This window comes from Lemur catta, chromosome 12 (assembly GCF_020740605.2).
Source record: "Lemur catta isolate mLemCat1 chromosome 12, mLemCat1.pri, whole genome shotgun sequence".
Taxonomy (NCBI): Eukaryota; Metazoa; Chordata; class Mammalia; order Primates; family Lemuridae; genus Lemur; species Lemur catta.
Window position 1 is genome coordinate 51,142,196 of NC_059139.1, and position 23,719 is coordinate 51,165,914.

The window sequence follows — 23,719 nt, forward strand, 5'->3', positions numbered from 1 at the left end:
TTTGTTGCTTTGAACAAATGTTTTAGAAATGTTATTCCCTGGAAAACATTATGAAGAAGTTTCACTTTGTTTTTATTTTTTGACAGTTATTCTGTAGCCACTTCTGTATTCAAAGAACTTTCACCACTGTATTGTAGACTCATTATCTTGAGGCAAACGAATGTTCAGAAGGCCTGTAAAAATAAGCTCAAGCACCATTCATCATGTTTTTTATTTTTCATTTGAGACAAGAATTAAATGATTTTCTTATTGATCAAAGAAGCTTTTAATCTCTGTGAGCTGCCCTCCCCAACTAGATTTTATCTTTACAGGACTGTTGTGTCAGATTGGTCCCCGGATTTTTATTAAATCCAGCTAGCTATTGTTTATGAGACCATTAAAACCATACTTTTGTGTCATCATGGTGACAAACAGTAATAAGTGAACACTTGTAATTTGGGCCATTCATAAGATGGGTGTGAGAATTTTTACTGTATTGAAAGTTCCCTAGAAATATAGGACAGACTGACCAGATCTGATTGGAACCTTTACTTTCATATTTAATAATCTTATGTACATAACAATCTAAGAAGTAACAATTAAGCCATTTTATACATTGTGCTCAGCTGGACACTAAGAGGTGTTAAAGATGGACACATACACTCTCTTGTAGTTATTAGACCAATGGTCTGAGATGCTGAATGACTGGCTGCTCAACTGAATGTGTATCTGGTGGCATGAAGATTGAGTGAAAGATTTGATGCTAATGTAGTAGAAGACCATTTACTAGAATGTTTCTGGCTTTGGTATTCCCACAGTTCTGGGCTGATGGTATTCCCACAGTTTAGAATGTGTTTCCAAAGATTATAGTAATGGGGAAAAAACCAGGTATTAGCACATATAATACTCATTTGTTAATTCCATGAATATTTATTAAATACCTACCAAGTAAATGCTAGGTATTGCTCTAGGATCTGGGAATACAGCAGTGAACAAAATAGAAAAATAATTATTTTCTTCATGAAGCTTACATTCTCGACATGTAAAACTTAACATTTCCATAGCTGTCACCTACTAAAACATGAATTACTAAACCAACTCATGGGTTACTAATAAAATGTGATCTTTTTAATACTATTGTGTGAATTGAGCTGATAGAGTGCTATCAGCATATCATATGTTCTGTAACAAATTATTAGAGTGCAGTCATTTTAAAAAATACCTATTTAAAAATGTCCTTTTATTGCATCGATTGATGTTTTTTGTATTTAGATTCTGAGAGTGATAACAGAGATAATGTTAGCAATTTTGCCAAAGCAGTAGAAAAATGAGAGTTTGGAAAGTTGAGATGATTTGATGCCCTTGTAGTAGTGTTTCCGTACTGAAGATACTGGGAACTGGGAAAAGGAAAAGGCACACTATCCTTGGTACGTGGATCAGAATTCTTCAGAATTGGGGATTACAGTTTTGTTTCACACAAAATTCCTGGGAGACTGTGCTTCTTTGGATAGGCATTGGAGGAATGATGCCCAAATTGAGAATTTCTTTATAGTGAGTGACTTCTACTAATATGAGGATAGAAGTAGTTCAGGACAGAAGAAAAGATTGTCCTACCAGTGCCTTCACAAAGAACAGTTCAGAGGTGAGATGGGTTGTCAGGAATTCTCTATTTTGTTTCAGAAATAGTGTTTAAAATAACGGTTAAAATGCAGTGATATTAAAATAGTTATATAGAAAATCCTGAAAATACACTTAAAGTGGAGAGAGGAAAAAATAAACTTCCCATGTATTTCCATACCCAAAGATTGTTAATGTTAATATTTGTTTTATTTTTTCCAGCTTTTGTTTTCTTTGCAGGGGTTTTCAGATGTATGTCTAGCCACACATTAAATGCCAAGTTCAAAGTTTTTGGACAAACGAATAACTATAATTGGTGTGTTTGTTTTTTTTCCTCTGTAAAAACGTGGTCTTAAGTAAATAAGGTTTTACATCTTCTTTTATTTGTGCATTATGGCATGGCTTTTAGATTTCAAGGAATACTTAAGTGTCAAAAAAAAAGAACTAGAGTTTTTATTTTGTTAAGTATCAGAACCAAACAATTGGTACTGATTCCTACCATGACTTCATAAAAGATGGTGCATATTAACACCAAAAAAGTAAGGATAGAATCTCAGAATAACTGATAGACCATCCCAAAACAGTATAATTGTTACCCACCCTCAACCTCTGAAATAGACAGACAGACACACACACACTTTTATTTTCTCAGTTTATTACAGTTCAGGAAACTTTGCTCTATAGTAGGGCATTTTGTGAGCATTTTTTCATATTTATCTCAATTGGAGTAGACTTACAGCTAGTTCCTAACAAAATCTTGATTTTACCTGCAGGCACATCTTCATCCCACCTTTGCCTAGAGATAGGGTACCATTATTTGACCAAAGTGTTTATGTTAATGTTCTTAATTTTTCTAAGATGTCAGCCATTTTCTCCTTGGTCATCAAAGCAAATGATATGCTCTTAGGGTGAATTCAGTATTCTACATTCTTGACAGAGAATATAATGTTAAACTCTCTGTTTCTATTTTTTTATTCAAAAATTTAGTTGTAAAATATTTTACAGCATGTATTACAGACGTGGGGTTAATATCCTTAAAAAATGACAAAATGGAGTTCATACTCATATACTTGTGGTGAGAGTCTCAATTTGGTATAACCCTACTAGAAAGCAGTGTTTTAATATTTATCTTTGTGTCTTTTGACTCAGTGATTTTATTTCTAGGACTTTATCCTAAGGTAATAATCAATGACACATATATGCATTTATATAAAGCTATTTTTTGTGGTGTTTATTGAAATAATGAAAGATTAGAAGTAATCAAAGTTTTCTAGAAAAGGGGAATGGTTATATTAATTATGATCTATCCTAATATGAAATCTACATAGCCACTAACAATCATTTTTTAAGATATTTACTGATATAAGAAAATACTCATTATATATTAAGTCTTATACACCGTGATGCTTATTTTATTTAAAAATAGTAACTATGTGTTGTTTAAGTTTATATGTATACAAATACTGAAAAGATATGTGCCAGAATTTTAGCAGGGGTTATTTATAGACAGTTGGATTTGTTTTCTTTATACTTGTACTTGTAGATGTTTTATAATATATATTAAATAAGAAATATATTTACCTTTGAATGATAGAATCAAATGAATTATTTTGACTTATCAAGAGAGACTTGAAATAATTTAAATGGACCAGCGTTTTATTAATCAGTCATCAGAGGTGTAATATAATCTTCCTTTTCATTGTTAAAATGTTTCAAGCTAATCTTAACACATGTATTTTTTATTGCTGACCAATCTTGATATGTCCTGGTTTGGTGATCTGTTTGCTCCTCTAAAAGGATTTGAAACATGCGACTGTTTTAGATACTACTTTATATGTCACTAATCATTTTTTGTCCAGTTTTACAGTTCAATCTGAAACATAAATTACATTTGGTTTTTTAAAAGTGAACTCTGTCCCCTTGTGTATTGCAGTTCACTTTTATTAAAAATTGAATAGATAAGAATTTCTAAAATATATATAAAATATAAAGAATAATACAGCATCCATGTACCACCATTCAATCAGTGACTATTCATAGTTTTAGTAGTGATTTAAAAATTAGATTTGACTAGAGCATTTAACACACATAAACATCCAGAATATATGCCCTATTTCTCTATTCTTACTGGTTACATTAAAACTTTAATTTCATTGACTTCTTTAGAAAAATGTACTTTAATCTCAAGTGCCCCTGCATGGTTTTGCAAGCAAATTAAAATTTTAAACATTAGTATTTTGCCAGTGTAATGAAATCATGTTAAAATTTGGTTTAGATTTTGTTAAACATATTTTTGACAACGTGATCCCATTTACTGAGGTGGTTTGTAACTAATGACACTATGATCAGCCATTCCTAGGTCTTTTTTGAAGGACGTCAGCTACCTAGAGCTAATATGTAACTCTATACTGGCATATTAAAGCTACTCCTCCCTAGAAGAAATTAGAGTGATTAAAATAGGTAGTTGCTTTTCTTGGCAGTATCACATTACTATGAGGGGAAAGGGCATACAAGAGCCTGCAAAGTGTATTGAGCAGTTCCAGCTCTGCCATAAACAACTAGTTTTTGTGATTTGGGTCATGTTATTTGTGCCTCTGTGATCTTAATATTCTCATCTGTAACATAAACAGTTGGATTAAGTGACCTTTAAGTTTTTGTTTAACTTACGAAATGCTTTAATATCTTTTCTGCCATGAACAGAGGTAGGAAACAGGTCTTCTATATGTAGAAAGGTTAAAAAGATTAAGGCATTTCCTTAAATAAATTTTAATAGCCAATAATAGACTACGTGTACTTGAAAAGATGGCTGAGGAGAAAAACCTATTGAGAAGAGATTTTAATGACACTCTAAGATTAAGAGTTAATGATAAAGGCAAAATTATCCATTGGTTAGAAATAATAACATTAATGAACATTCATGGAATATTTACCATATTCCCAGGTACAGAACTGTCTTGTAGGCCTTTTAAGATTGTCCTTGCTTTTTCAAAATTAATGGTTGTTTAGTACTATTGAAAGTCAGTTTTTTTGTTTTGTTTTTGTTTTGGAGACAGAGTCATCTTGCTCTGTCACCATAGCTTGAGTGCAGTGGTGTCATCATAGCTCACTGCAATCTCAGACTCCTGGGCTCAAGTAATCCTGCCTCAGACTCCTGAGTAGCTGATACTATAGGTGTGCGCCACCATGCCCAGCTATATTTTCTATTTTTTTGTAGAGATGGGGTCTCGCTATTGCTCAAGCTGGTCTGGAACTCCTGACCTTAAGCTATCCTCCCACCTTGGCCTCCCAGATTGCTAGGATTACAGGCGTCAGCTACTGCTCTCAGCCAGTCTGCTTTTTTAATAGTTGAATTTTTGATAAATCAGTATAAAAAGTTTAGGAGTATAAATTTGTGAGTTCCTGGTCAGCAAGTCTTCATCTGAACTACAGGCAAAGTAAAATCTTGTAGATTAGCTATACTTGAGGCATTACTGAAATAATGAGTTTTCTTTCTTTCTTTGTTTCTTTTCTCCCTTCCCTCCCTTAGTTTGCTTTTGAGAGAGAAACTTAAAATTGAACCTATGGTCCAAAAGTCTGAAGTCAGAATAGGCGATATAGCCAGATTGTTTTAGAATTTATGTTGCTTTGAAGAAAGGTAAACATTTAAATTACTGAACTCTTTGAGATTAATATCAGGACAGTTTTAACAATAACTGCCATAGTACACTAATTGTTTCTCTAATGACTAGTGGTTAGAAGTCTTGAAGGTTGTAAGACAAAGAATTTACTGAATAATATCCCTGCTTCCCAGCCTCCAAATTGCTTAGTTCTAGAAAGGCTCTTTTGTCCATTGAAAAATCCTTAATCAGTGGTTAGTATTTGTTTTTCTCTCCTAGCATTCTAGTTATGCTTTTAGAATGAGCTAAAATTTCTTTATTATAATTCCCTATAATCTTTATTAATGCTTTTATTATAATTTTAATTTACTGGAGTATTCAATGGGAAAGAAATTCAGGTTTTTAAGTAAACTAATTTCTAATAAGATTTTCCAGTTTGACTTCTGTATTAAAACTAAAATTATAAGAAAGCCATTAAAAGGTGTTATATAAATGTAGAGACATTTAGAATTAAAGTGACTGGGGCTTGAGTTTACTTGGAGGGTCTTCTGGAATTTTGAGCATTTGAATGCCTGGGGGCAGGGGGTAGAAATATATCCTACTTCCTAAGAGTGATTCTGGTAAGTAATGAGTGAGTTTTTTCCTCCTAATATTTTTAGTCATATACTGAAAATGTACAGACTATCACAGAATTTTATTTTATTCCAGTTTTCAACTTGGGGATGAAGCATAATATAGAAGGGAAATTTAAATAAAGCATCCTACTTTATACTAAGTGGTAGGAATTTATACCCTTGTAATTATAGTTGGAGACCATGTAAGTTGGTCATAATGATTGATTGCATGTACATGGATGTATTCCAGAAGTCACTTTAAAAGTTTTTGCAAAATAACAAACTAAAAGTGAGTTAAATATTCTTTGTTATTGAGTTTATTTAGTTATATATAATGTATTTCTAATTCTTAAATACAAAGCATATCATATTGTAATACATTTGGTTTCTCTAATATTAAAGAAATCTTGAAAATGTATTACTTGCATTTTACAATACTCAGGGCATCATATTTTATAGTAATTTCTTATATTATGAATATTAGGCACTTTGCTTTTTTATGTTATTCCACTTACATTATAATGATGTCAAATCACTGCTAATGCATTTAACGAGATTGGATTTGTTTAAAACTATTGAATGGTGAAGAATGACAAAAAATACGGTGGTAACATGAAGATAATGATTCCTTTGTGTGAAATTTTATTTTATAGCAGATTGGTGCAAATCTCCTGATTTAGATTTCTAACTTTTACTGAGGGGATCTTTTAAAAGATGTATTAATGAAGTTGAAGATTTTATTTTATTTATTTAATTTTTGTAGTACATCAGTTTCCTGGAACTATTTCAGTTTTGATATTGTGGAAATTAAATAAATGTCAATTATGATAGAACTATTGTTCTCTCATAATATAGTATCAATGAACTATATTTTTAAAATTATATTTTTTAATAGCTACTTCCACCTTAGCAATGTCCATTTAGCATCTGTAGAACAATCCTTGTCTTGCTTATTTTGTGTGTATGTCTGATGATGTTAGACCAGATGACATATGTCCTTTTACTGATAGGTTCTTATTCTAAAATTATATAAGGAATGTCGGTTTACATAGGGATATATAGTTTATTAAGAAAATCTTCAATTGTCAACTTTGATATATCTTAAGTTTGAATTTTTAGGGATTAGGGTTAATTTCATGAAATATATGAAAACTGTTGAATTTTTTAGCATAAACCCTTGTAGTCTTTTACCTGGGGTGTAGCTGACAGATTATTGCATTGTAAATTGAATCATGTGAATCACGGAAGCTTTAAACTTTTTCTTTTTATAGCCCTACCTGAACCCATCCTTCCATCCCTCCAAAAAATTTACCCAGTAAGTGTTTCTTATAAATTATTATAATACATATTATGTCAAGTGTATGTAGAACTATTATATGCAGTATTAATGTAAATATAAAAATAGTAAGGCTAAGTATGTGATAACATTTTCTGTACAGGCTGAGGCATTGGCCACTAGAACATTTAAAATGTTTCATATACTTTTTCAGAAAATTCTGTTATTTTATTTGGTTATTGGCCGACAAATCTGGTCAGTTATGTTAATTGTGGAAGTGGAATTTTTTTTGCATGATGTTCATGATTATCAATAATGGAAATTAACAATACTCAGTTGGTCAAGGCCCATTTGGCCTTATTCTAGTTTTCTTCATACTATTTTAAAGTATAGTTTTATAGCATTTCTTTAATTGGTAACTTAGAAAATTTTCAGCCCAGTATATTTATATTTGAAAAGCAGGGGAAAAAGAAGTTGAACAATCTTTTTACTTTCATTTGATTTTGCCAAATAATACACCAAAATAGTTAACATTAGTATACTATTCTTGTCTGCATAATATTAAGAATCCTGCTGAAATTAATTGGAAACATTCAAGAAATGAAGTGTGCCTGCTAGAAAAAATTTAGCGTATACTCAATTTGAGTTTAGAGAATCCTAAGTAATGTACATATTCATAATCTGTATGAATCCTTGTGTTTCTTTTTCAGTTTTCTTGTGTTCTTTCTCTAGAATTCTGTTGCCTTGTTTTATAGTCCTATCATTTCTGTTTTCCTCCATAGTCATCCTTGTTCCTGGTTTTATTTGGAAATAATATTTAAGCTACTTGTTTAGAACATTTGACCAATCTTCTGAGACCACATAACTTTTATCTGTTTCACATACTTATAATAAGAAGAGCTGTTTTTCCGTTTTCTAAACTTACTGAATGGTCATATTACAGAGGAGAATGTAATAAGCAACTTGGATGATGAGTTTTCAAGGAACTTATTGTATCACACAATATTATAAACATAGTTGACATGGAACATCAATTAAATATATTACTAGTTTAATCTCTGATAATTGAGAAGAACTGATGTTCTTGTTTTTGACCATCAGTTGCTATTATAATACACACATGCAAGGTACTGGATAATAAAGGTTGGTTGTAATAGAGCCTTGCTGTAGTGAGGATCTCCCATTTTCTGGAGTCTTATCTGCTAAAGAGACTATGACAAGAACTTTTTGGCATCTGGCGATCTATCTTTTCTTCCTCTTTTTAAAAACTAATTTCTGCTGTTATGAACTATTATAATGAGTTTCTAGTATAGCTAAGGATCAGTCTTTATACTCTTAAATATTATGAAAAATGAAAGAATCAGAAAGTACAGAAATAGAAGTGACTTGAACTTTTTGGCTTTATTCTTGAATGTTTTGCTCCTTCTATAAGGTATTGATTGTTAGCTTATACTGAAAGGTCCAACACAATGGCTGTGTGTTTCATTTTGTTCTCTCAACCTTATTTTTCCATGAGACCCAGGTTTCAGTATAGAAAGAGCTGCATATATTTTTCAGCATACAAAGAATCTAGTGGTTAAATTTATCCTTAAAAGAATCCATTATTGTATATTGAAAAATAGTTTTGCAGAAATCTCACTTAAAACCCTTTTTACTAATGTAAGATACTGGTGAAATATCAATTTAACGTATAGTGGTTGGGGGCAGAAGTATTGCTTTTGTAATAAGATACCCAGGTTCATACTTATATTCTAGCTTGAACAGCCTCATTTTCACTTCTGTTCCATTTTTTCTAATTTTTCTAATTATCCAGCTTTTCCCCATGACAGAATACTGATTTCTGTTCATCTTCACTATGGCCTTCCATTCTCCATCCCTGTTTTTGCTCATAATCTTATTTCTATACCTGTAATGAGAAAACAAGTTTAAACTAGCCCAGCCTCAGTGCTTTAAAAAATACTAATAGCAAGACCTGCTAGATTAGGAATGTCCCAGTTTGCATTCAGGTGTGGTTACATTGCCATCATAAATATTTAAACCCCCTTACCTTTGCTATAAGGTTGATGTTTTCATGGATGAGGACTTAACTACCCACCTCTTCTATAGGATTTTTTGTTTTATATGAAACTGAGTACTTTGGTAGTCCAGCTGATGGAGCAAGCAAATCAACTTGTTTCGTATTACTAAAATAACTATCATTTATTTAGTATACATTATATGTTAGCACACTGTAAATTTCATACAGTTTCTTTAATCCTGAACAAATAAACTTTCACGATATTAACCCTCTTTCACAGATGAAGAAACTAGGTCTTAGAAAGGCTACATGATTGATCCAAGTTGTACTGGTATTTTTTCCAAAATACTGTGTTTCTTGGGGGAAGGCAAGAGTGCAGTAGTATTCACTAACATATCATTTTATCTAACTTCTTTTGTTTATTACATTTTATTTATGTATGAATGCCTTTGTTTAAGGAAAGCAGATATGGCAAAATTTCAGCTTGTATAAATAAGTTTGGGAATGACTTAAAATTTTACAGTAACAAACAACTTTGCACAGGAAGCCACAGGTTCTTTTAAATTTTGAGCTAATATAAAGTAGGGTTTTATTTTTAAAACAACAGAAGACAGTTTGCAATGGAATAAATTTGTTGCCTAATATATTTTGCTGTTTTTAGTAATTTTCTCAAAATTTATAAAACATTTAAAATATTTTAAAAGTTGGTATATTTCAATTCAGTTGTGATATTGAATGTGAAAGAAAGAGATAAAAGGCTATACACAGCATTATCTCTAAAAGCTATATTATAGTATGGAATTATTGATTATTACTACTTAATTTTTATTGACTTAAAAATTATGTAAGTGATAGAGGGCAGAGTATTTACTATTGAGTTAAATGAAGCCGAGAATGTTTAAATTTATAAACTGGGGTTAAACTTACGAAGGGATCTTTATTTTAATGCAAACATGTTATTATGTGGTTTACCTAGATTTATGTTAGGTAGAATTATTAAAATAATTTCTGTTTTTTAGTTATTTATTTCCTTCCCTAAAGGTATCTTGGTACTCTAGGAAGCTATTTATGTTAACAGAATAGAGATATAAGAAAATAACTCTCTCTTTTATAGTTATGAAATAAAGAATTATAAGAATGTAGAGCTCTTTTGTGTAGTTATATGTTAAAAACACCTTAAATTTTACATATATACATATATAGTTATGTGCCACATAATGATGTTTTGGTTAATAACAGACTGCATATATGACAGAGATCCCATAAATATATAATGGAGCTGAAAAATTCCTTTTGCCTAGTTTTTACTGTGCTATACTTTTACCATTATTTTAGAGTATACTCCTGCTTATTTAAAAAAAGTTAACTGTAAAACAGCCTTGTAGCTTGGCATAATGGTTCATGTTGGTAATTCCAGCTACCCAGGAGGCTGAGGCAGGGGGATTGCTGGAAGCCAGGGGTTTGAGAGTAGCCTAGGCAACATAGTGAGACCTTGTCTCTAAAAAAAACAAATAAAATTAGTTGGGCATGGTAGCATATGCCTGTGGTCCCAGCTACTTGGGAAGCTAAGCCGGGAGGATCTCTTGAGCCTAGGAGTTTGAGGCTACAATGAGGTGTGATCATGCCACTGCACTTCAGCCTGGATGACAGAGGGAGACTCTAAAAACAAAAAGAAAAATAAAAACAAACAAACAAAAAACAGCCTTAGGCAGATCCTTCAGGAGATATTCCAGAAGAAGACATTGTTATCATAGGAGATGACAGCTCCATGTATATTATTGCCCCTGAAGACCTTCCAGTGGGATAAGATGTGGATGTGGAAGGCAGTGATATTGATCATCCTGACCCTGTGTAGGCCCTAGGACAAGGTGTATATTTGTGTCTTAGTTTTTCACAAAAGTAGAAAAGTAAAAAAATAATTTTAAAGAAAAGACTTATAGATTAAGGAAATAAAGAAAATAATTGTGTATAGCTGTACAATGTGTGTTTTAAGCCAATGTTATTACAAAAGAGTCAAAAGTCAAAAATTTTAGAAGTTTATAAAGTTAAAAAGTTACAGTAAGCTAAGATTAATTTATCCTTGAAGGAAGACTTTTCTTTAAATATAGATTTAGTGTAGTCTAAGTGTACTCTGCAGTGTTTACAAAGTCTATAGTAATGTATGGTAACCTTAGGCCTTCATATTCACTTACCACTTAATCACTGACTCACCCAGAGCAACTTCCAGTCCTATAAGCACCATTCATGGTAAGTACCCTATATAGGTGTACCATTTTTTATCTTTTATACTGTATTTTTACTATACCTTTTCTATGTTTAGATATGTTTAGATGCACAGATACTTACTATTGGGTTACAGTTAACTACAGTATTCAATATAGTAACATGCTGTACAGATTTGTGGCCTAGGAGCAGTTATGCCATTATAGCCTAGGTGTGTAGTAGGCTATACCATCTAGATTTGTGTAAGCACACTCTGTGATGTTCGCACAATGACAAAATGACCTAATGAAGCATTTCTTGGGATGCATCCCTGTCATTAAGTGACACGTAACTGTACAGCCATACCTGGGAGATACTGTGGGTTTGATTCCAGACCACTGCAATAAAGCTAGTCATGTGAATTTTTTGGTTTCCCAGTGCATATAAAGTTATCTTTACACAGTCCTATAGCCTATTAAATGTGCAATATCAATATATCTGAAAAAATAGTACTTATAACTCAATTTACAAATACTTTATTGCTAACAAATGCTAGCTATCATCTGAGCCTTGAGTGTGAGTTGTAAGCTTTTTGCTGGTGCAGTGTCTTGCCTCTGTTGATGGTTACTGACTGCTCTGTGTGGCGGTTGCTGAAGGTTTGGGAGGCTGTGGCAAAGTCTTAAAATAAGACAACAGTGAAGTTTGCCACATCAATTGACTCCTCCTTTCACAAAAGATTATAGCATGTGATGCTATTTGATAGCATCTTACTTGAAGTAGAACTACTTTCAAAATTGGAGTCAGGCCTCTCAAACCTTGCTGCTGTTGTATCAACTAAGTTTATATGATATTCTAAATACTTTGTTGTCATTTCAACATTGTTCACAACATCTTCACCAACAGTAGATTATATCCCGAGAAATGACTTTCTTTGCTCATGCGTATGAAGCAGACCCTCATCCAAGTTTTATCGTAAGATTGCTGTAATTGAGTGACATCTTCAGGCTCCACTTCTAATTCTGATGTGCTATTTCCACACATATTCAGTTCTTCTATTAAAGTCTTGTACCCCTCAAAGTCATCTATAAGGGTTGGAATCAGCTTCTTCCAAACTCTTGTTAATGTTGATATTTTGACCTTGTTCCACGAATCATGAGTTTTTAATGGCATCTAGAATGGTGAATCTTTTCCAGGTTTTCAGGTGACTTTGTCTGGATACATCAGAGAACTCACTATCTATGGCAGTTATGGCCTTACAAAATATATTTCTTAAACTTCAAAGTTGAAATGACTCCTTGATGGATGGGGCTGCAGAATGGATGTTGTGTTAGCATGCATGAAAACAACATTAATCTCCTTGTACATCTTCATCCAGAGTTCTTGGGTGACCAGATGCTTTGTCAGTGAGCAGTGATATTTTGAAAGGAATGTTTTTCTGAGCAGTGAGTCTCAACAGTGAGCTTTAAATATTCAATAAACCATGCTACAAACAGATGTACTGTCATTCGGGCTTTGTTGTTCCCTTTCTAGAGCACAGGCAGAGTAGCTTTAGCATAATTCTTAAGGGCCCTAGGATTTTCCGAATGGTGAATGAGCATTGGCTCCAACTTAAAATCACCAGCTGCGTTAACCCCTAACAGGAGAATCAGCCTGTCCTTTGAAGCCAGGCATTGACTTTTCCTCTTTAGCTATGAAAGTCCTAGATGGCATCTTCCAATAGGAGGCTGTTTTGTCTACAGTGAAAATCTGTTGTGCAGTGTTGCTACTTTCATCAGTTAGCTAGGTCTTCAGGATAATTTGTGGCAACTTCTACATCAGTACTTTCTGCTTCACCTTGTGCTTTTATGTTACAGAAATAGTTTCTTTCCTTAAACCTTATAACCAACCTGTGCTAGCTTCAAACTTTTCTGCAGCTTCCTTACCGTCTCTTAGCCTTCAATGAATTTAAGAGAGTTAGGACCTAGCTCTGGATTAGCTTTTGTCTTAAGGGAATGTTGTGGCTGGTTTGATCTTCTATCCAGACCACTAAAACTTTCTCCATATCAGCAATAAGACTCTTTTGCTTTCTTAATATTTGTGTGTTCACTGGAGTAGCACTTGTAATTTTCTTCAGGAACTTTTCCTTTGCATTAATGACTTGGCTAACTGACGCAAGAGGCCTAGCTTTCAGCCTGTCTTGGCTTTCTGCACGCCTTCCTCTCTAAGCCCAGTCATTTCTAGCTTTTGATTTAAAGTGAGAGATATGTGACTTTTTCTTTCACTTGAATATTTAGAGGCCATTGTAGGGTTATTAATCAGACTAACTTCAATATTGTGTCTCAAGGAATAGGGAAATCTGAGAGGGAGAGAGACTGGAAACGGTTGGTGGAACAATCAGAACATACGTTTATTGATTAAGTTTGCCATCTTATATGGATGTGGTTTGTGGCACCCCAAAGCAATTACAATAGTAATATCAAAGTTTACCATAACAGATATAGTAATAATAAAAGTATTTGGAATATTTAATGGTGAGTGATAGATTGCTTGATACAGGGTTGTCACACACCTTTAATTTGTAAAAAATACAATATCCACAGAACACAATAAAGCCAAGTACAATAAAATGAGATATGCCTGTTGGCCCTCTGTCTGTGGGTTACGTATTCTTGGATTCAACCTAATGTGGATCAGAAATATTTGGGAGAAAACAATAAGAAATAACAATGCAACAATAAAAAATATAAATAAAAATACCGTGTAACAACTATTCACACACATAGTGTTTATGTTGTATTAGATATAATAAATAATCTAGAGACGATTTAAAGTATATTGGAGGGTGTGGGTGAATTATATGCAAATATTATGCCATTTTATGTATAAGGAACTTTAGCATCCTTGGGGGCCCAGGAATCAATTATACCACCTCCCTGCCAGGATACCTAGGGATGACTTTACACACATATAGCAACTTTTTTCCATTTTAAAAAGATGAAGGGATTATTTATCTAGGCTGGCCACAGTGGCTCATGCCTGTAATCCTACCACTTTGGGAGGCCTAAGGTAGGAAGATCGCTAAAGGCCAGGAATCTAGACTAGCCTGAGCAACATAGTGAGATGCAATCTCTATAAAAAATTAGCCAAGCATGTTGGCGTGTTCTGTAGTCCCAGCTCCTGGTAAGGCTAAGGTGGGAGGATCCCTTGAGCCCAGGACTTTGAGGTTACAGTGAGCTATGATCAGGTCACTGCACTCCAGCAGCCTGGGTGACAGAGGAATGATGATGCGTGGCATATACTAAATGATAAGTCCTTATAACAATCCTATGAGTACTGTTATTTTTCTTACAAGTGAACAAGCTGAGGAAAGCTAGGTAACTTAAGTTCACACAGCTTATAGAAGAAGGACAATATTTCAAACATAGGTCTGACTTCAAAGCTCATGCTCTTAGACACTTCATTATAGTACCTCTACTTTATGTTAGATACTTATGTTGATTTCAAAACTTAAAATGTACTAAAATAAGATATAATTTAAAGGAAATTTAATGATCAATTTTTAACATACATCACCAGATTAGTGGTGACCTGCATGCAATTAAGATAGCTTGGCAGGAACTTTAAGATATCGCTCAGTTCCTTCTCTATTCAGGCAGAACTCTGCTTAAACATTCCATTTCAGTTTTCCTTTTCTTTGGGACTTTCCTCAACATTTATTTCTAGGGTTCAAGAATTCATACTGTTAGGAAATTATGCAACTTAAATTTGTTTGCCTGGATATTGAAAGTGGTCATCTTTTGTTTAAGCCTTATATTGTTTTAAAGAATAATTACCAAATAGAAGTTTAGCCAGTCTAACTTATTCCAGAAAGTGCTTAAAAGTCTAAATGTTAGACTTTGAAGGTAAAGTAAGATATTATGGTATAGCCTCAGAAAAATGATGGAATCTGGCAAAAGGTGTTTTTGCCATTTTTGGTAGGCAGTTGTATGTACAAAAGCAGTAGGACTTTCAGATGTTTTCAAGGGATTTTCTATTTAAATTTTTTTAACTTGATGACATTGAAGAGAAACAAACGATTATGTATCTTCAAAAATGTCAATACATTTAAATATCATTTGGTTATTAGAAGCTCAAAATATTAATAAGATAGCAGGCTGGGTATGGTGGCTCACGCTTGTTAATACTAGCACTCTGGAAGGCCAAGGAGGGAGGATCGCTTGAGCTCAAGAGTTCAAGACCAGCCTGAGCAAGAGTGAGACCCCGTCTACTAAAAATAGAAAAGTTAGCTGGGTGCAGTGGCATGCACTTACTCCCAGCTACTTGGGAGGCTGAGGCAGGAGGATCACTTGAGCTCCAGGAGTTTGAACAATGGTGACACCACTGCACTCTAGCCTGGGCAACAGGGCCGAGACTGTCTCAAAAAAACAAACAAACAAGAAAGATATCAACCTAAAAATGTAATAAAGAAATCTTCCCTTTATTTAAGTGATCAAACAGCAATAATATTGGTAATCCAAAAATTTGTTTATTAAATAAATAGATGTTATTAGTTAAATTGCTTCTCCATGGACTTAACTTGCAATTTTTTTTTTTTTTTTTTTTTTTTTGAGACAGTCTCACTCTGTCACCCTGGGCACAGTGCAGTGGCATCATCGTAACTCACTGCAACCTCAAACTCCTGGGCTCAGGTGATCCTCCTGTCTCAGCCTCCCAAGTAGCTGGGACTACAGGCATGCACCACTATGCCTGGCTAATTTTTTCTGTTTTCAATTGAAACAGTTTTGCTCTTTCTTGGGCTGGTCTTGAACTCCTGAGCTCAAGCAATCCAAAGCAATCCACCTGCCTCAGCCTCCCAGAGCGATAGGCTTACAGGCGCGAGCCACTGTGCCAGGCCTGACTTTGCAATTTTAAGACTGCTTTTTTTCTCTTTGACTTTTGGGTTGCTCTTTATGTGCTTTCTAAAGTATTAGTTTAAGTTCTGCGCTTATTATCCTATCTGAAGTAGCATGTATTTTTCTTAAACATATAACTGCAGTGGGGGAGTTCCCTGTAAAAGAAATTCTTTGTTGAAGTCTTAAAGCAGAGAATCTTTCTGGAATGTGAATGATTACTAACAACTGGGGATCTCTTAAGGACAGATGGAATTCCTGTTGACTTGTAACTTCTTTTAGGTGCATCCTAATCTTTTTCATTTTAGGTTTGGATTTCTCCATTTCCTCCCTCAGTAAGGATGACATGACCCATTTTTAAAATATTGCCATGAAAAAGAACAGTGGAGCTAAGAGGAGAGTGGCAAATTGTTGGTCCAAGATCATTCAGCATTTTAATAGACTAGATCTCACAACTCTTCAGTTTTAATGTCACAGTTGCCGATCTTTTTCTTTAAATTATTGAACAAAACACAGATTTTAAAAAGTTGCAAACAGTTTTAAACTTCAGGTAAGAAAATGACTTCTTTTTTAGCATCAGTTCATAAATTGAATGCTTATTATGCTAGGTGCCAGGAATCAAAATTAGTAAGAAGCTTTCAGAGCAGAAGCTATTAAAATGACCTACTTTTCTTATCATTTGATCTGCATTATGCCTTTTGTTTGATTTTCCAGAGAATAACATTTAAATTTCATAATTTTAAATAATGTTAGCTGGGCATGGTCACTCACGCCTGTAATCCTAGCACTTTGGAAGGCTGAGGAAAGAGGATTGCTTGAGCCCAGGAGTTTGATGCTGCAATGAGCTATGATGATGCCACTGCACTCTAGCCTGGGTGACAGTGTGAGACCCTATCTCAAAAAAAAAAAAAAAAATCTTGCCCTAAGTAAAATTTTATACCTAACAATTAAGAGACAAAGGGGGCTAGAGGCAGTTCATCTGTTATTCTTCCTTCTGCCTTTACTCTTTACTGCAAATTGTGGTTTCTCTTCTACTCTCCCCCACCCTCCAGTCTTACATTAGGCAATTAAAATTTCTACTTAAGTTTTATAATACAATTAATACTATAGCAATTAGAAAGGTAAGGAGAAATGCTAAGTTTAGGATTGCCAGCTTTATGAATTTGGTCAGAATAGAATTTTTATTCTGAAAGAAATGTAATCACTTCTTGGTAGTTAAAAATTATGGATAGAATTATAGGTAAGAGGGCAATTGAGGGGATATTTTCATTTTCTTGCTCCTTTGTTTTTACTGATGGTTTTGGGGGACTAGCATTAAATGATGCACTACCCTGTTTCTCTCTGGTACCAGTCTTTATTTGTCAACTTGGACTTATTTAGACGTCTTTAATTGAATTGCTTTTTGTAAACCCAAGGTCGATTTATTACTGGATAGTTGGGGCTGGGTGTGGTGGCTCATGCCTGTAATCCTAGCACTTTGGGAGGCTGAGGCGGGAGGATCGCTCAAGGTCAAGAGTTTGAGATCAGCCTGAGCAAGAGCGAGACCCTGTCTGTACTAAAAAATAGAAATTATCTGGACAACTAAAAACATACAGAAAAAATTAGCCCAGCATGGTGGCGCATACCTGTAGTCCCAGCTACTCAGAAGGCTGAGGCAGTCGGATTGCTTAAGCCCAGGAGTTTAAGGTTGCTGTGAGCTAGGCTGACGCCACGGCACTCTAGCCCAGGCAACAGAGCAAGCCTCTGTCTCAAAAAAAAAAATTAGATAGTTGGGAACTTTAACTGTAGTTGTCATTCTGCTGCCTTAACCAATTGCTTTTTTAAATTCATTTCTCCTCTGATGGCAATGGGGAAGTAATAGAAAATCATGTTTAATGGTACTGTGTAAATTACCTTAGAAAGATTATTTCCTAACTTATGGATATATGTTACTTGAGAATCTCTGTAGTTCATTTTGTGTATTTCAGAGCTAGAAATATACAAAATTAACTTGCTGTTAATACAGAAAAGATCAGATCTGAAAATGAATGGCACAGGCATAAAGAATAAGTACCCATTAGTGTTCTTTGTATTAAGGGTCTTTGTGCCTCTACTGCAAGCAAATAATATCCTGCTTTGTAAATATTATGGTGAAAGTTTGCAGAATATTGCTTGTTGGTATGTTTCCTATCTTCTTCTCCCTGCCTTCTTTGTCTATTCACATTTAATTCAGGTTGAACATCTGTCTTCTGTTCCAAGATACAAAATGCAAAAACAAAACAAAACTTAAAATCTTAAAATTAGTATGAGTATTATTCATATATTAAAGATACTTTTATGGCCTTTGAGAGAAGTTTTAAGTGACAGTTAGAAAATGCTCTTTACCTTGTGCTTGGTATAGCCTTCATACATAAAGTACAACTGCTTTTAGAAATAAGAATAAGATACATTTATGAAGAAATCTATATGTTGTTGGGTGGAATCTTAGTATGTGGAGTAAGGTTTTATTTATGAGTTAGAAGGTCTTTTACTACCATAGGGAATCTATTTGGTTAACTGAGTCATATTTTCAAACCAAGAATTAGAATATCTTAGTTTTTCAGGTATGCTGTGGCCTGTTGCAAATACTGGTAAAATCTTTAATGGAAGAAAATCTTTAAGTTTTCAAATTGCCTACGTAGAAAAAATTTCTTCTCTCTTCTTCAGAGAGCCTAGGTCAGGATTTATAAAGTTTCTTGGTATGTGTTTTAAATGGCTTTACATGTTTTGACTTTTTCTCTTTGACAGGAATCTTTTAGTCCTGCTATACAGCTGCACCTTGTACATCAAGCTCCATGTAATGTTCCTCCTTACCTCTCAAAGAATGAATCAAATCTTGGGGACCTCTTACTGGGCTTTCTTAAATATTATGCTACAGAATTTGAGTAAGTAAAACTTTAAATTGTGTTTACTCATTTATATATAAGTGAGTGCTGTGAATTTGGTCGGAAGCGGTGTTTGTCAATTGTAGTACTGTAAACTTGTCCAGAAATATAGAGTTAGTAAAATTTAATATGTAATGACTAATTATTAGAAACTAAATAGATTTCATATTCCTAGCTAATAAGAAAATTGTAGTTCAATAAGCCCAATTTTAGTTGGCTTCAATAATGATCTTATTTTATGTTAAGTTGCCTTATTCCATAGTAGGGCCTCTGTAGGCCTTAAGTATTGGTTCTAAGTAGGTGCTGTGTTGTTCGGAACATCTATTTTCTAGGAACTTAAGGTGCATAGTAAAAAACACAACCAAGACAAACTTAGAAAAGATCTATTTAATACTTGATGTCTGAATAAATAGTTGTGTTGGTATGATATACAAATCAAAGAATACATCTTTTTGTTCCTTTTTTTTTTTTGAGGGTGATATGAAACATGAAACAAATAAAAGGTATAATCAGGCTGGAAAGAACTGAAAGAACTTCTGAATGAGTTGTAAGACCTGATAGAGTTGAATTAGGGGTTGTTCATAGCTCTTCTGATCAATCTGGGAAAACTTGAAGGAGAAACAGAGAAGACTTAGGAATTGTACAAAGTTAGAAGTGGGTATAGTGACCATAGGATACCACTTTGAAGAAGTTTAGAGAGGGGAATAAAGAATAATAATAATTAATTGGTATTACTAGGTGGGAAAAATGGCTCAAAGCTGATTATATTTATTATCTCATTCAGTGCACGTAATAACCATATGATGTGGTATTATTATGCCCATTTTACTAGTGAGGCATATAGAGGGATGAAGTAACTTGCCCAAGATCACGTAGCTAATAAGGGTAGTATTTCAGAAGATTTCACTGCAAACATCATACTTAACAATGATACTTTATTGCAGTGTTGATACTGTCTTTTCTGCTATGATGCAGGTAGCTCTAAAGAAACTGAACTCATGAGATGATTTGAATGTAGGACGTAGGAAGAAATGTTACTCAAATTCTTCAATGTAAAGCTTATAACAGACTGTGCCAGTTTTGTTTGCAGTTGGGTTCCCAGTACCTAGCCCAGTGCCAGATAGTGAATACTTGAAAAGTACTAATTTTGAAGTAGAAAATGAGATCTTGGACTGATTCAGAGATCCTTAAAGTGACTAAAAGCTTACTGAATTAGGTTAAGAAAAGGAGTAGGAAAGGTGCTGGAGGAAAGTAGTTCAGTAAGAATGAAATTACAATAATCCAAATTAAAAATTATCAGGATCTGAATGTAAGTGAGGCAACAAGGATAAAAAGAGAGGAGCCTTTATTTATATTAAGATGAAGAAAGATTAAAGACTGCATGAGACATGGGACAGCAGAGACTGTAAAGTTCTGGTGGTTATTCTAGAGTTCCTTTTTAAGACACTGCAGTAACAGTAGCAAATGTTTAGTGAGTGTTTACCTCGTATCCTGTAGTATACTGATTGATTCCTGTGGATTTCATTTAATCCTCACAATGATCCCTGACAAGGTTAGGGAATTTGTATACATGAAACTTGCCCACAGAAATGCAGCTAGATCACGGGAGAACTAGAATTCAAATTCAAGTGTGACTCCAAAACCACCTTAATTGTTAGACTGTATTGGTGGCATCATCTATTGTGTTATATAAGTTAGGGATTGTGTGATGTTTGTTCAGAGGGAAAATGATTCACAGAAGAAAGATATTTCTGCCATTTATATTTAGGATCAGAGTATCCAGATACAAATATCTTGAAAATCAGCTGCTTTGTTGAACTGAAACAAGATGGTAGATGTGTAGGTTTCTGTGTTAGTTTAATATTAATGAGAGCTAGCTTGTTGGACTAAATGATACTGGCTAGGATGCTGATGCTTGAAAAGAGCTTTTGAAACTTTATCATATAGTATATTTATCATTTCCTATGAGATATTTTCAGAAATTTGACTGTAGGGAGCACAGCCAAGAATGTAGCCGTGGTAATGAGCTAGGTGCCTTATAAAAGAATTCTGGCAGCTGTTAAAAATGTTTATAAGGATTTCTTCTGAACTTCGAAGTATTTAATTAAAAAAATTCTCTTTACTGAAAGACAAAGAATTAAGTACCAGTTAAGAAAGGATTGCTTGAAATATGGTATAAACTTTGCAGAAGTTTTATATGGTCCTTTAAATCTACTAATTTTTCTTGCCTACTTCCCTCACGCTTTGCTGCTGAAAATTATTAAAATGAAGCCAGGCTTCTAGAACTATACCTAAGAATAGGGAACTAACAAAATAGGACAAAAGGATTAGGTGATCAAGGGATTTTAGAAAACACAATCCAAATGTACTCATTTTTTATTTTAATAAAAGAAAAATTCAAGTTATAAATATCTTATAGACTTACAGAATACTGTAGATTCTAGGAACCTTAAAAGGTTATAATCCCTTTTATTACTTGGATACCTAATTGCATGTCATTATTGCTGGTCTATCTGTTGAATTAAAAATAATACATACATAAATATATGAATCTTTAAGGAAATAGGAATGCCCAAATTTTCTGTCTCCTTTCTTATTCTGATTCTTCTCATTTCTTTTATTTACTCAATAAATATTCATTGAGTGCCTACTATATATATATATATACACCAAGCTATTTCCTATGCACTGGGGATATAGCAGTTAACAAAACACGCAAAAATTTTTGCCTTCATGGAGTATGGAGAGATAGACAATAAACAAATAAAATGTATAATGTGTTAGAGTATGGTAAGTGGAGAAAAATAAAGCAAAAGCAAAAAAGGTGGTTCTGGTGTGCCCAGTGGTTGCAATTTTAATACTGATAGTATTGCAGTTTAATATTTAATATTGTAAGGGAATATCCCACTCTGAAAAGGTGACTTTCAAATAAAAACCTGATGGAGTGGAAGGTGTGAATTAATTTGGCTATCTGGGAGAAGAGCTTTCCAAGCAAAAGAAAAAGCAAGTGCAAAGACCTTCAGATGGGGTTTGCCTAATATGTTCAAGGAACAGCAGGGAGGCTAGTGTGACTAGAAGAGAGTAGAAGGAAATGACATCAGAGAGTTCAGGAAGTCCAATCATATGGGGTCTTTTAGTTAATTCTGATGAGTTTGGCTTTTCCTCTGGGTGATATGGGAAACCACTGGAGAGGTTTCAGTAAAAGCATGATGTTATCTGATCTAGGTTATAACAGGTTCATTCTGGCTGCTGGATAAGAATGGACTGAAGGTAGCCAAGGGCAGAAGCAGGGGGACTACTTAGAATAATCTTGCAGTAGTCTAAGAGAAATGATGTGGCTTGGATGAAGATGGTTGCAGTGGAAGTGGATGAAAAATGGTCATATTCCATTTGTATTTTGATTTGTGGCAAATTAGATGTGGAATGACAAAGAAAAGAGTCAAGGATGACTTCTGTTTTTTTGGCCAAGCAATAGGAAGGATGGAATTGCTCTTATGTGTGATGGAGAAAGACTAGAGAGGAGCATTGCTGATTTTGAACATTTTAAGATTGAGATACCTATAAGATGTTCAAACGGAGATATTAAGTAGACAGCTGGATATACAAGCATAGAGTTCAGGAGAGAGGTTGCAGAGATATATATATTTGGGAGTTGTCAGCAGATAGATGGTATTTTTTTTTAAGAGATAGGGTCTCACTATGTTGCCCAGGCTTGTCTTTAACTCCTGGCCTCAAGTGATCCTCCCGCCTCAGCCTCCCAGAGTGTTAGGATTACAGGTGTGAGCCACTGCACCCAGCCCTCATGTTGTAATGATTAGAAATATTTAGTAACTTAGAAATACTTAAAAGTTCTTTGAAAATGCAGTGGGTTGAATTGGTCTAAATGGTAGTGATTCCAAGTATTCTTTTTTTTTCTTTTTGGAGAACCTCAAATGATACAGTCATTTTAAGTAATTATATTACCTGGGTTGACACAGGTTGAAGCTTACATGATATGTGGTTAGGGATGATCAAGAAAATGAATATATATATATATATATATTATATATATCACATACTGTTTCTGTGACCCAGTTTAGAACCAAGTAGTGGCATGTAATGTAAATTCAAGAAGTTTTAATAGAAATGTAGTAGTGAAGATAGAGTACCTTTGATTTAAGGAAACAAAAGTCGGGTTAATAATTTAACAATAGGATATAGTATTTCAGTATTCTAAACTCTTCTGAAAGAAAAATCTATGCCTTTTAAAAATAATGTTTACAATTTTAATTCTGCAGATTCAATTGTCCTGTAAGCTGATATTTAAAAAAATAGTCTCAGGGAAAAAGTTCATTTTATTAATAAAATTTGACTTCACTGATATAAAGTGAAGTACTGCAAAGTTTAATACTGTAACTTTGGTTCAGGTAGGTATATGGTTATATAACTCTTTCCTTTACATTGTTATATTTAAGAAAATTTTGGAAACATTTGGAGTAATAGAGCAGCGTACTCCTTTTCAGTTTGGAGCCCATACTACTGGAACTGCAATAAAGTATTTACAAACTGCTCTTGATGAGAGCAAAAATAAAAATCCCACTTTCAGGATGCTTTGTGATGATCAGACTTCACAAGATGCAATATTTTTCTTGCTTATTTAATATGTGG

At 33.8% G+C, this 23,719-nt stretch overlaps 1 protein-coding gene across 5 annotated transcripts in view; it reads left to right on the plus strand.

Annotated features, from left to right (window-relative positions):
* The window catches only part of TENT2 (terminal nucleotidyltransferase 2), a 62,499-nt gene that overhangs the window by 32,603 nt on the left and 6,177 nt on the right, over positions 1 to 23,719 (plus strand). For all 5 annotated transcript variants that reach the window (XM_045566094.1, XM_045566093.1, XM_045566092.1 and 2 more), the window contains exons 12-13: positions 7,078 to 7,121; positions 18,936 to 19,072. In XM_045566094.1, coding sequence (XP_045422050.1) covers positions 7,078 to 7,121; positions 18,936 to 19,072 — 181 coding nt within the window. The remainder of the gene's footprint in view (positions 1 to 7,077; positions 7,122 to 18,935; positions 19,073 to 23,719) is intronic.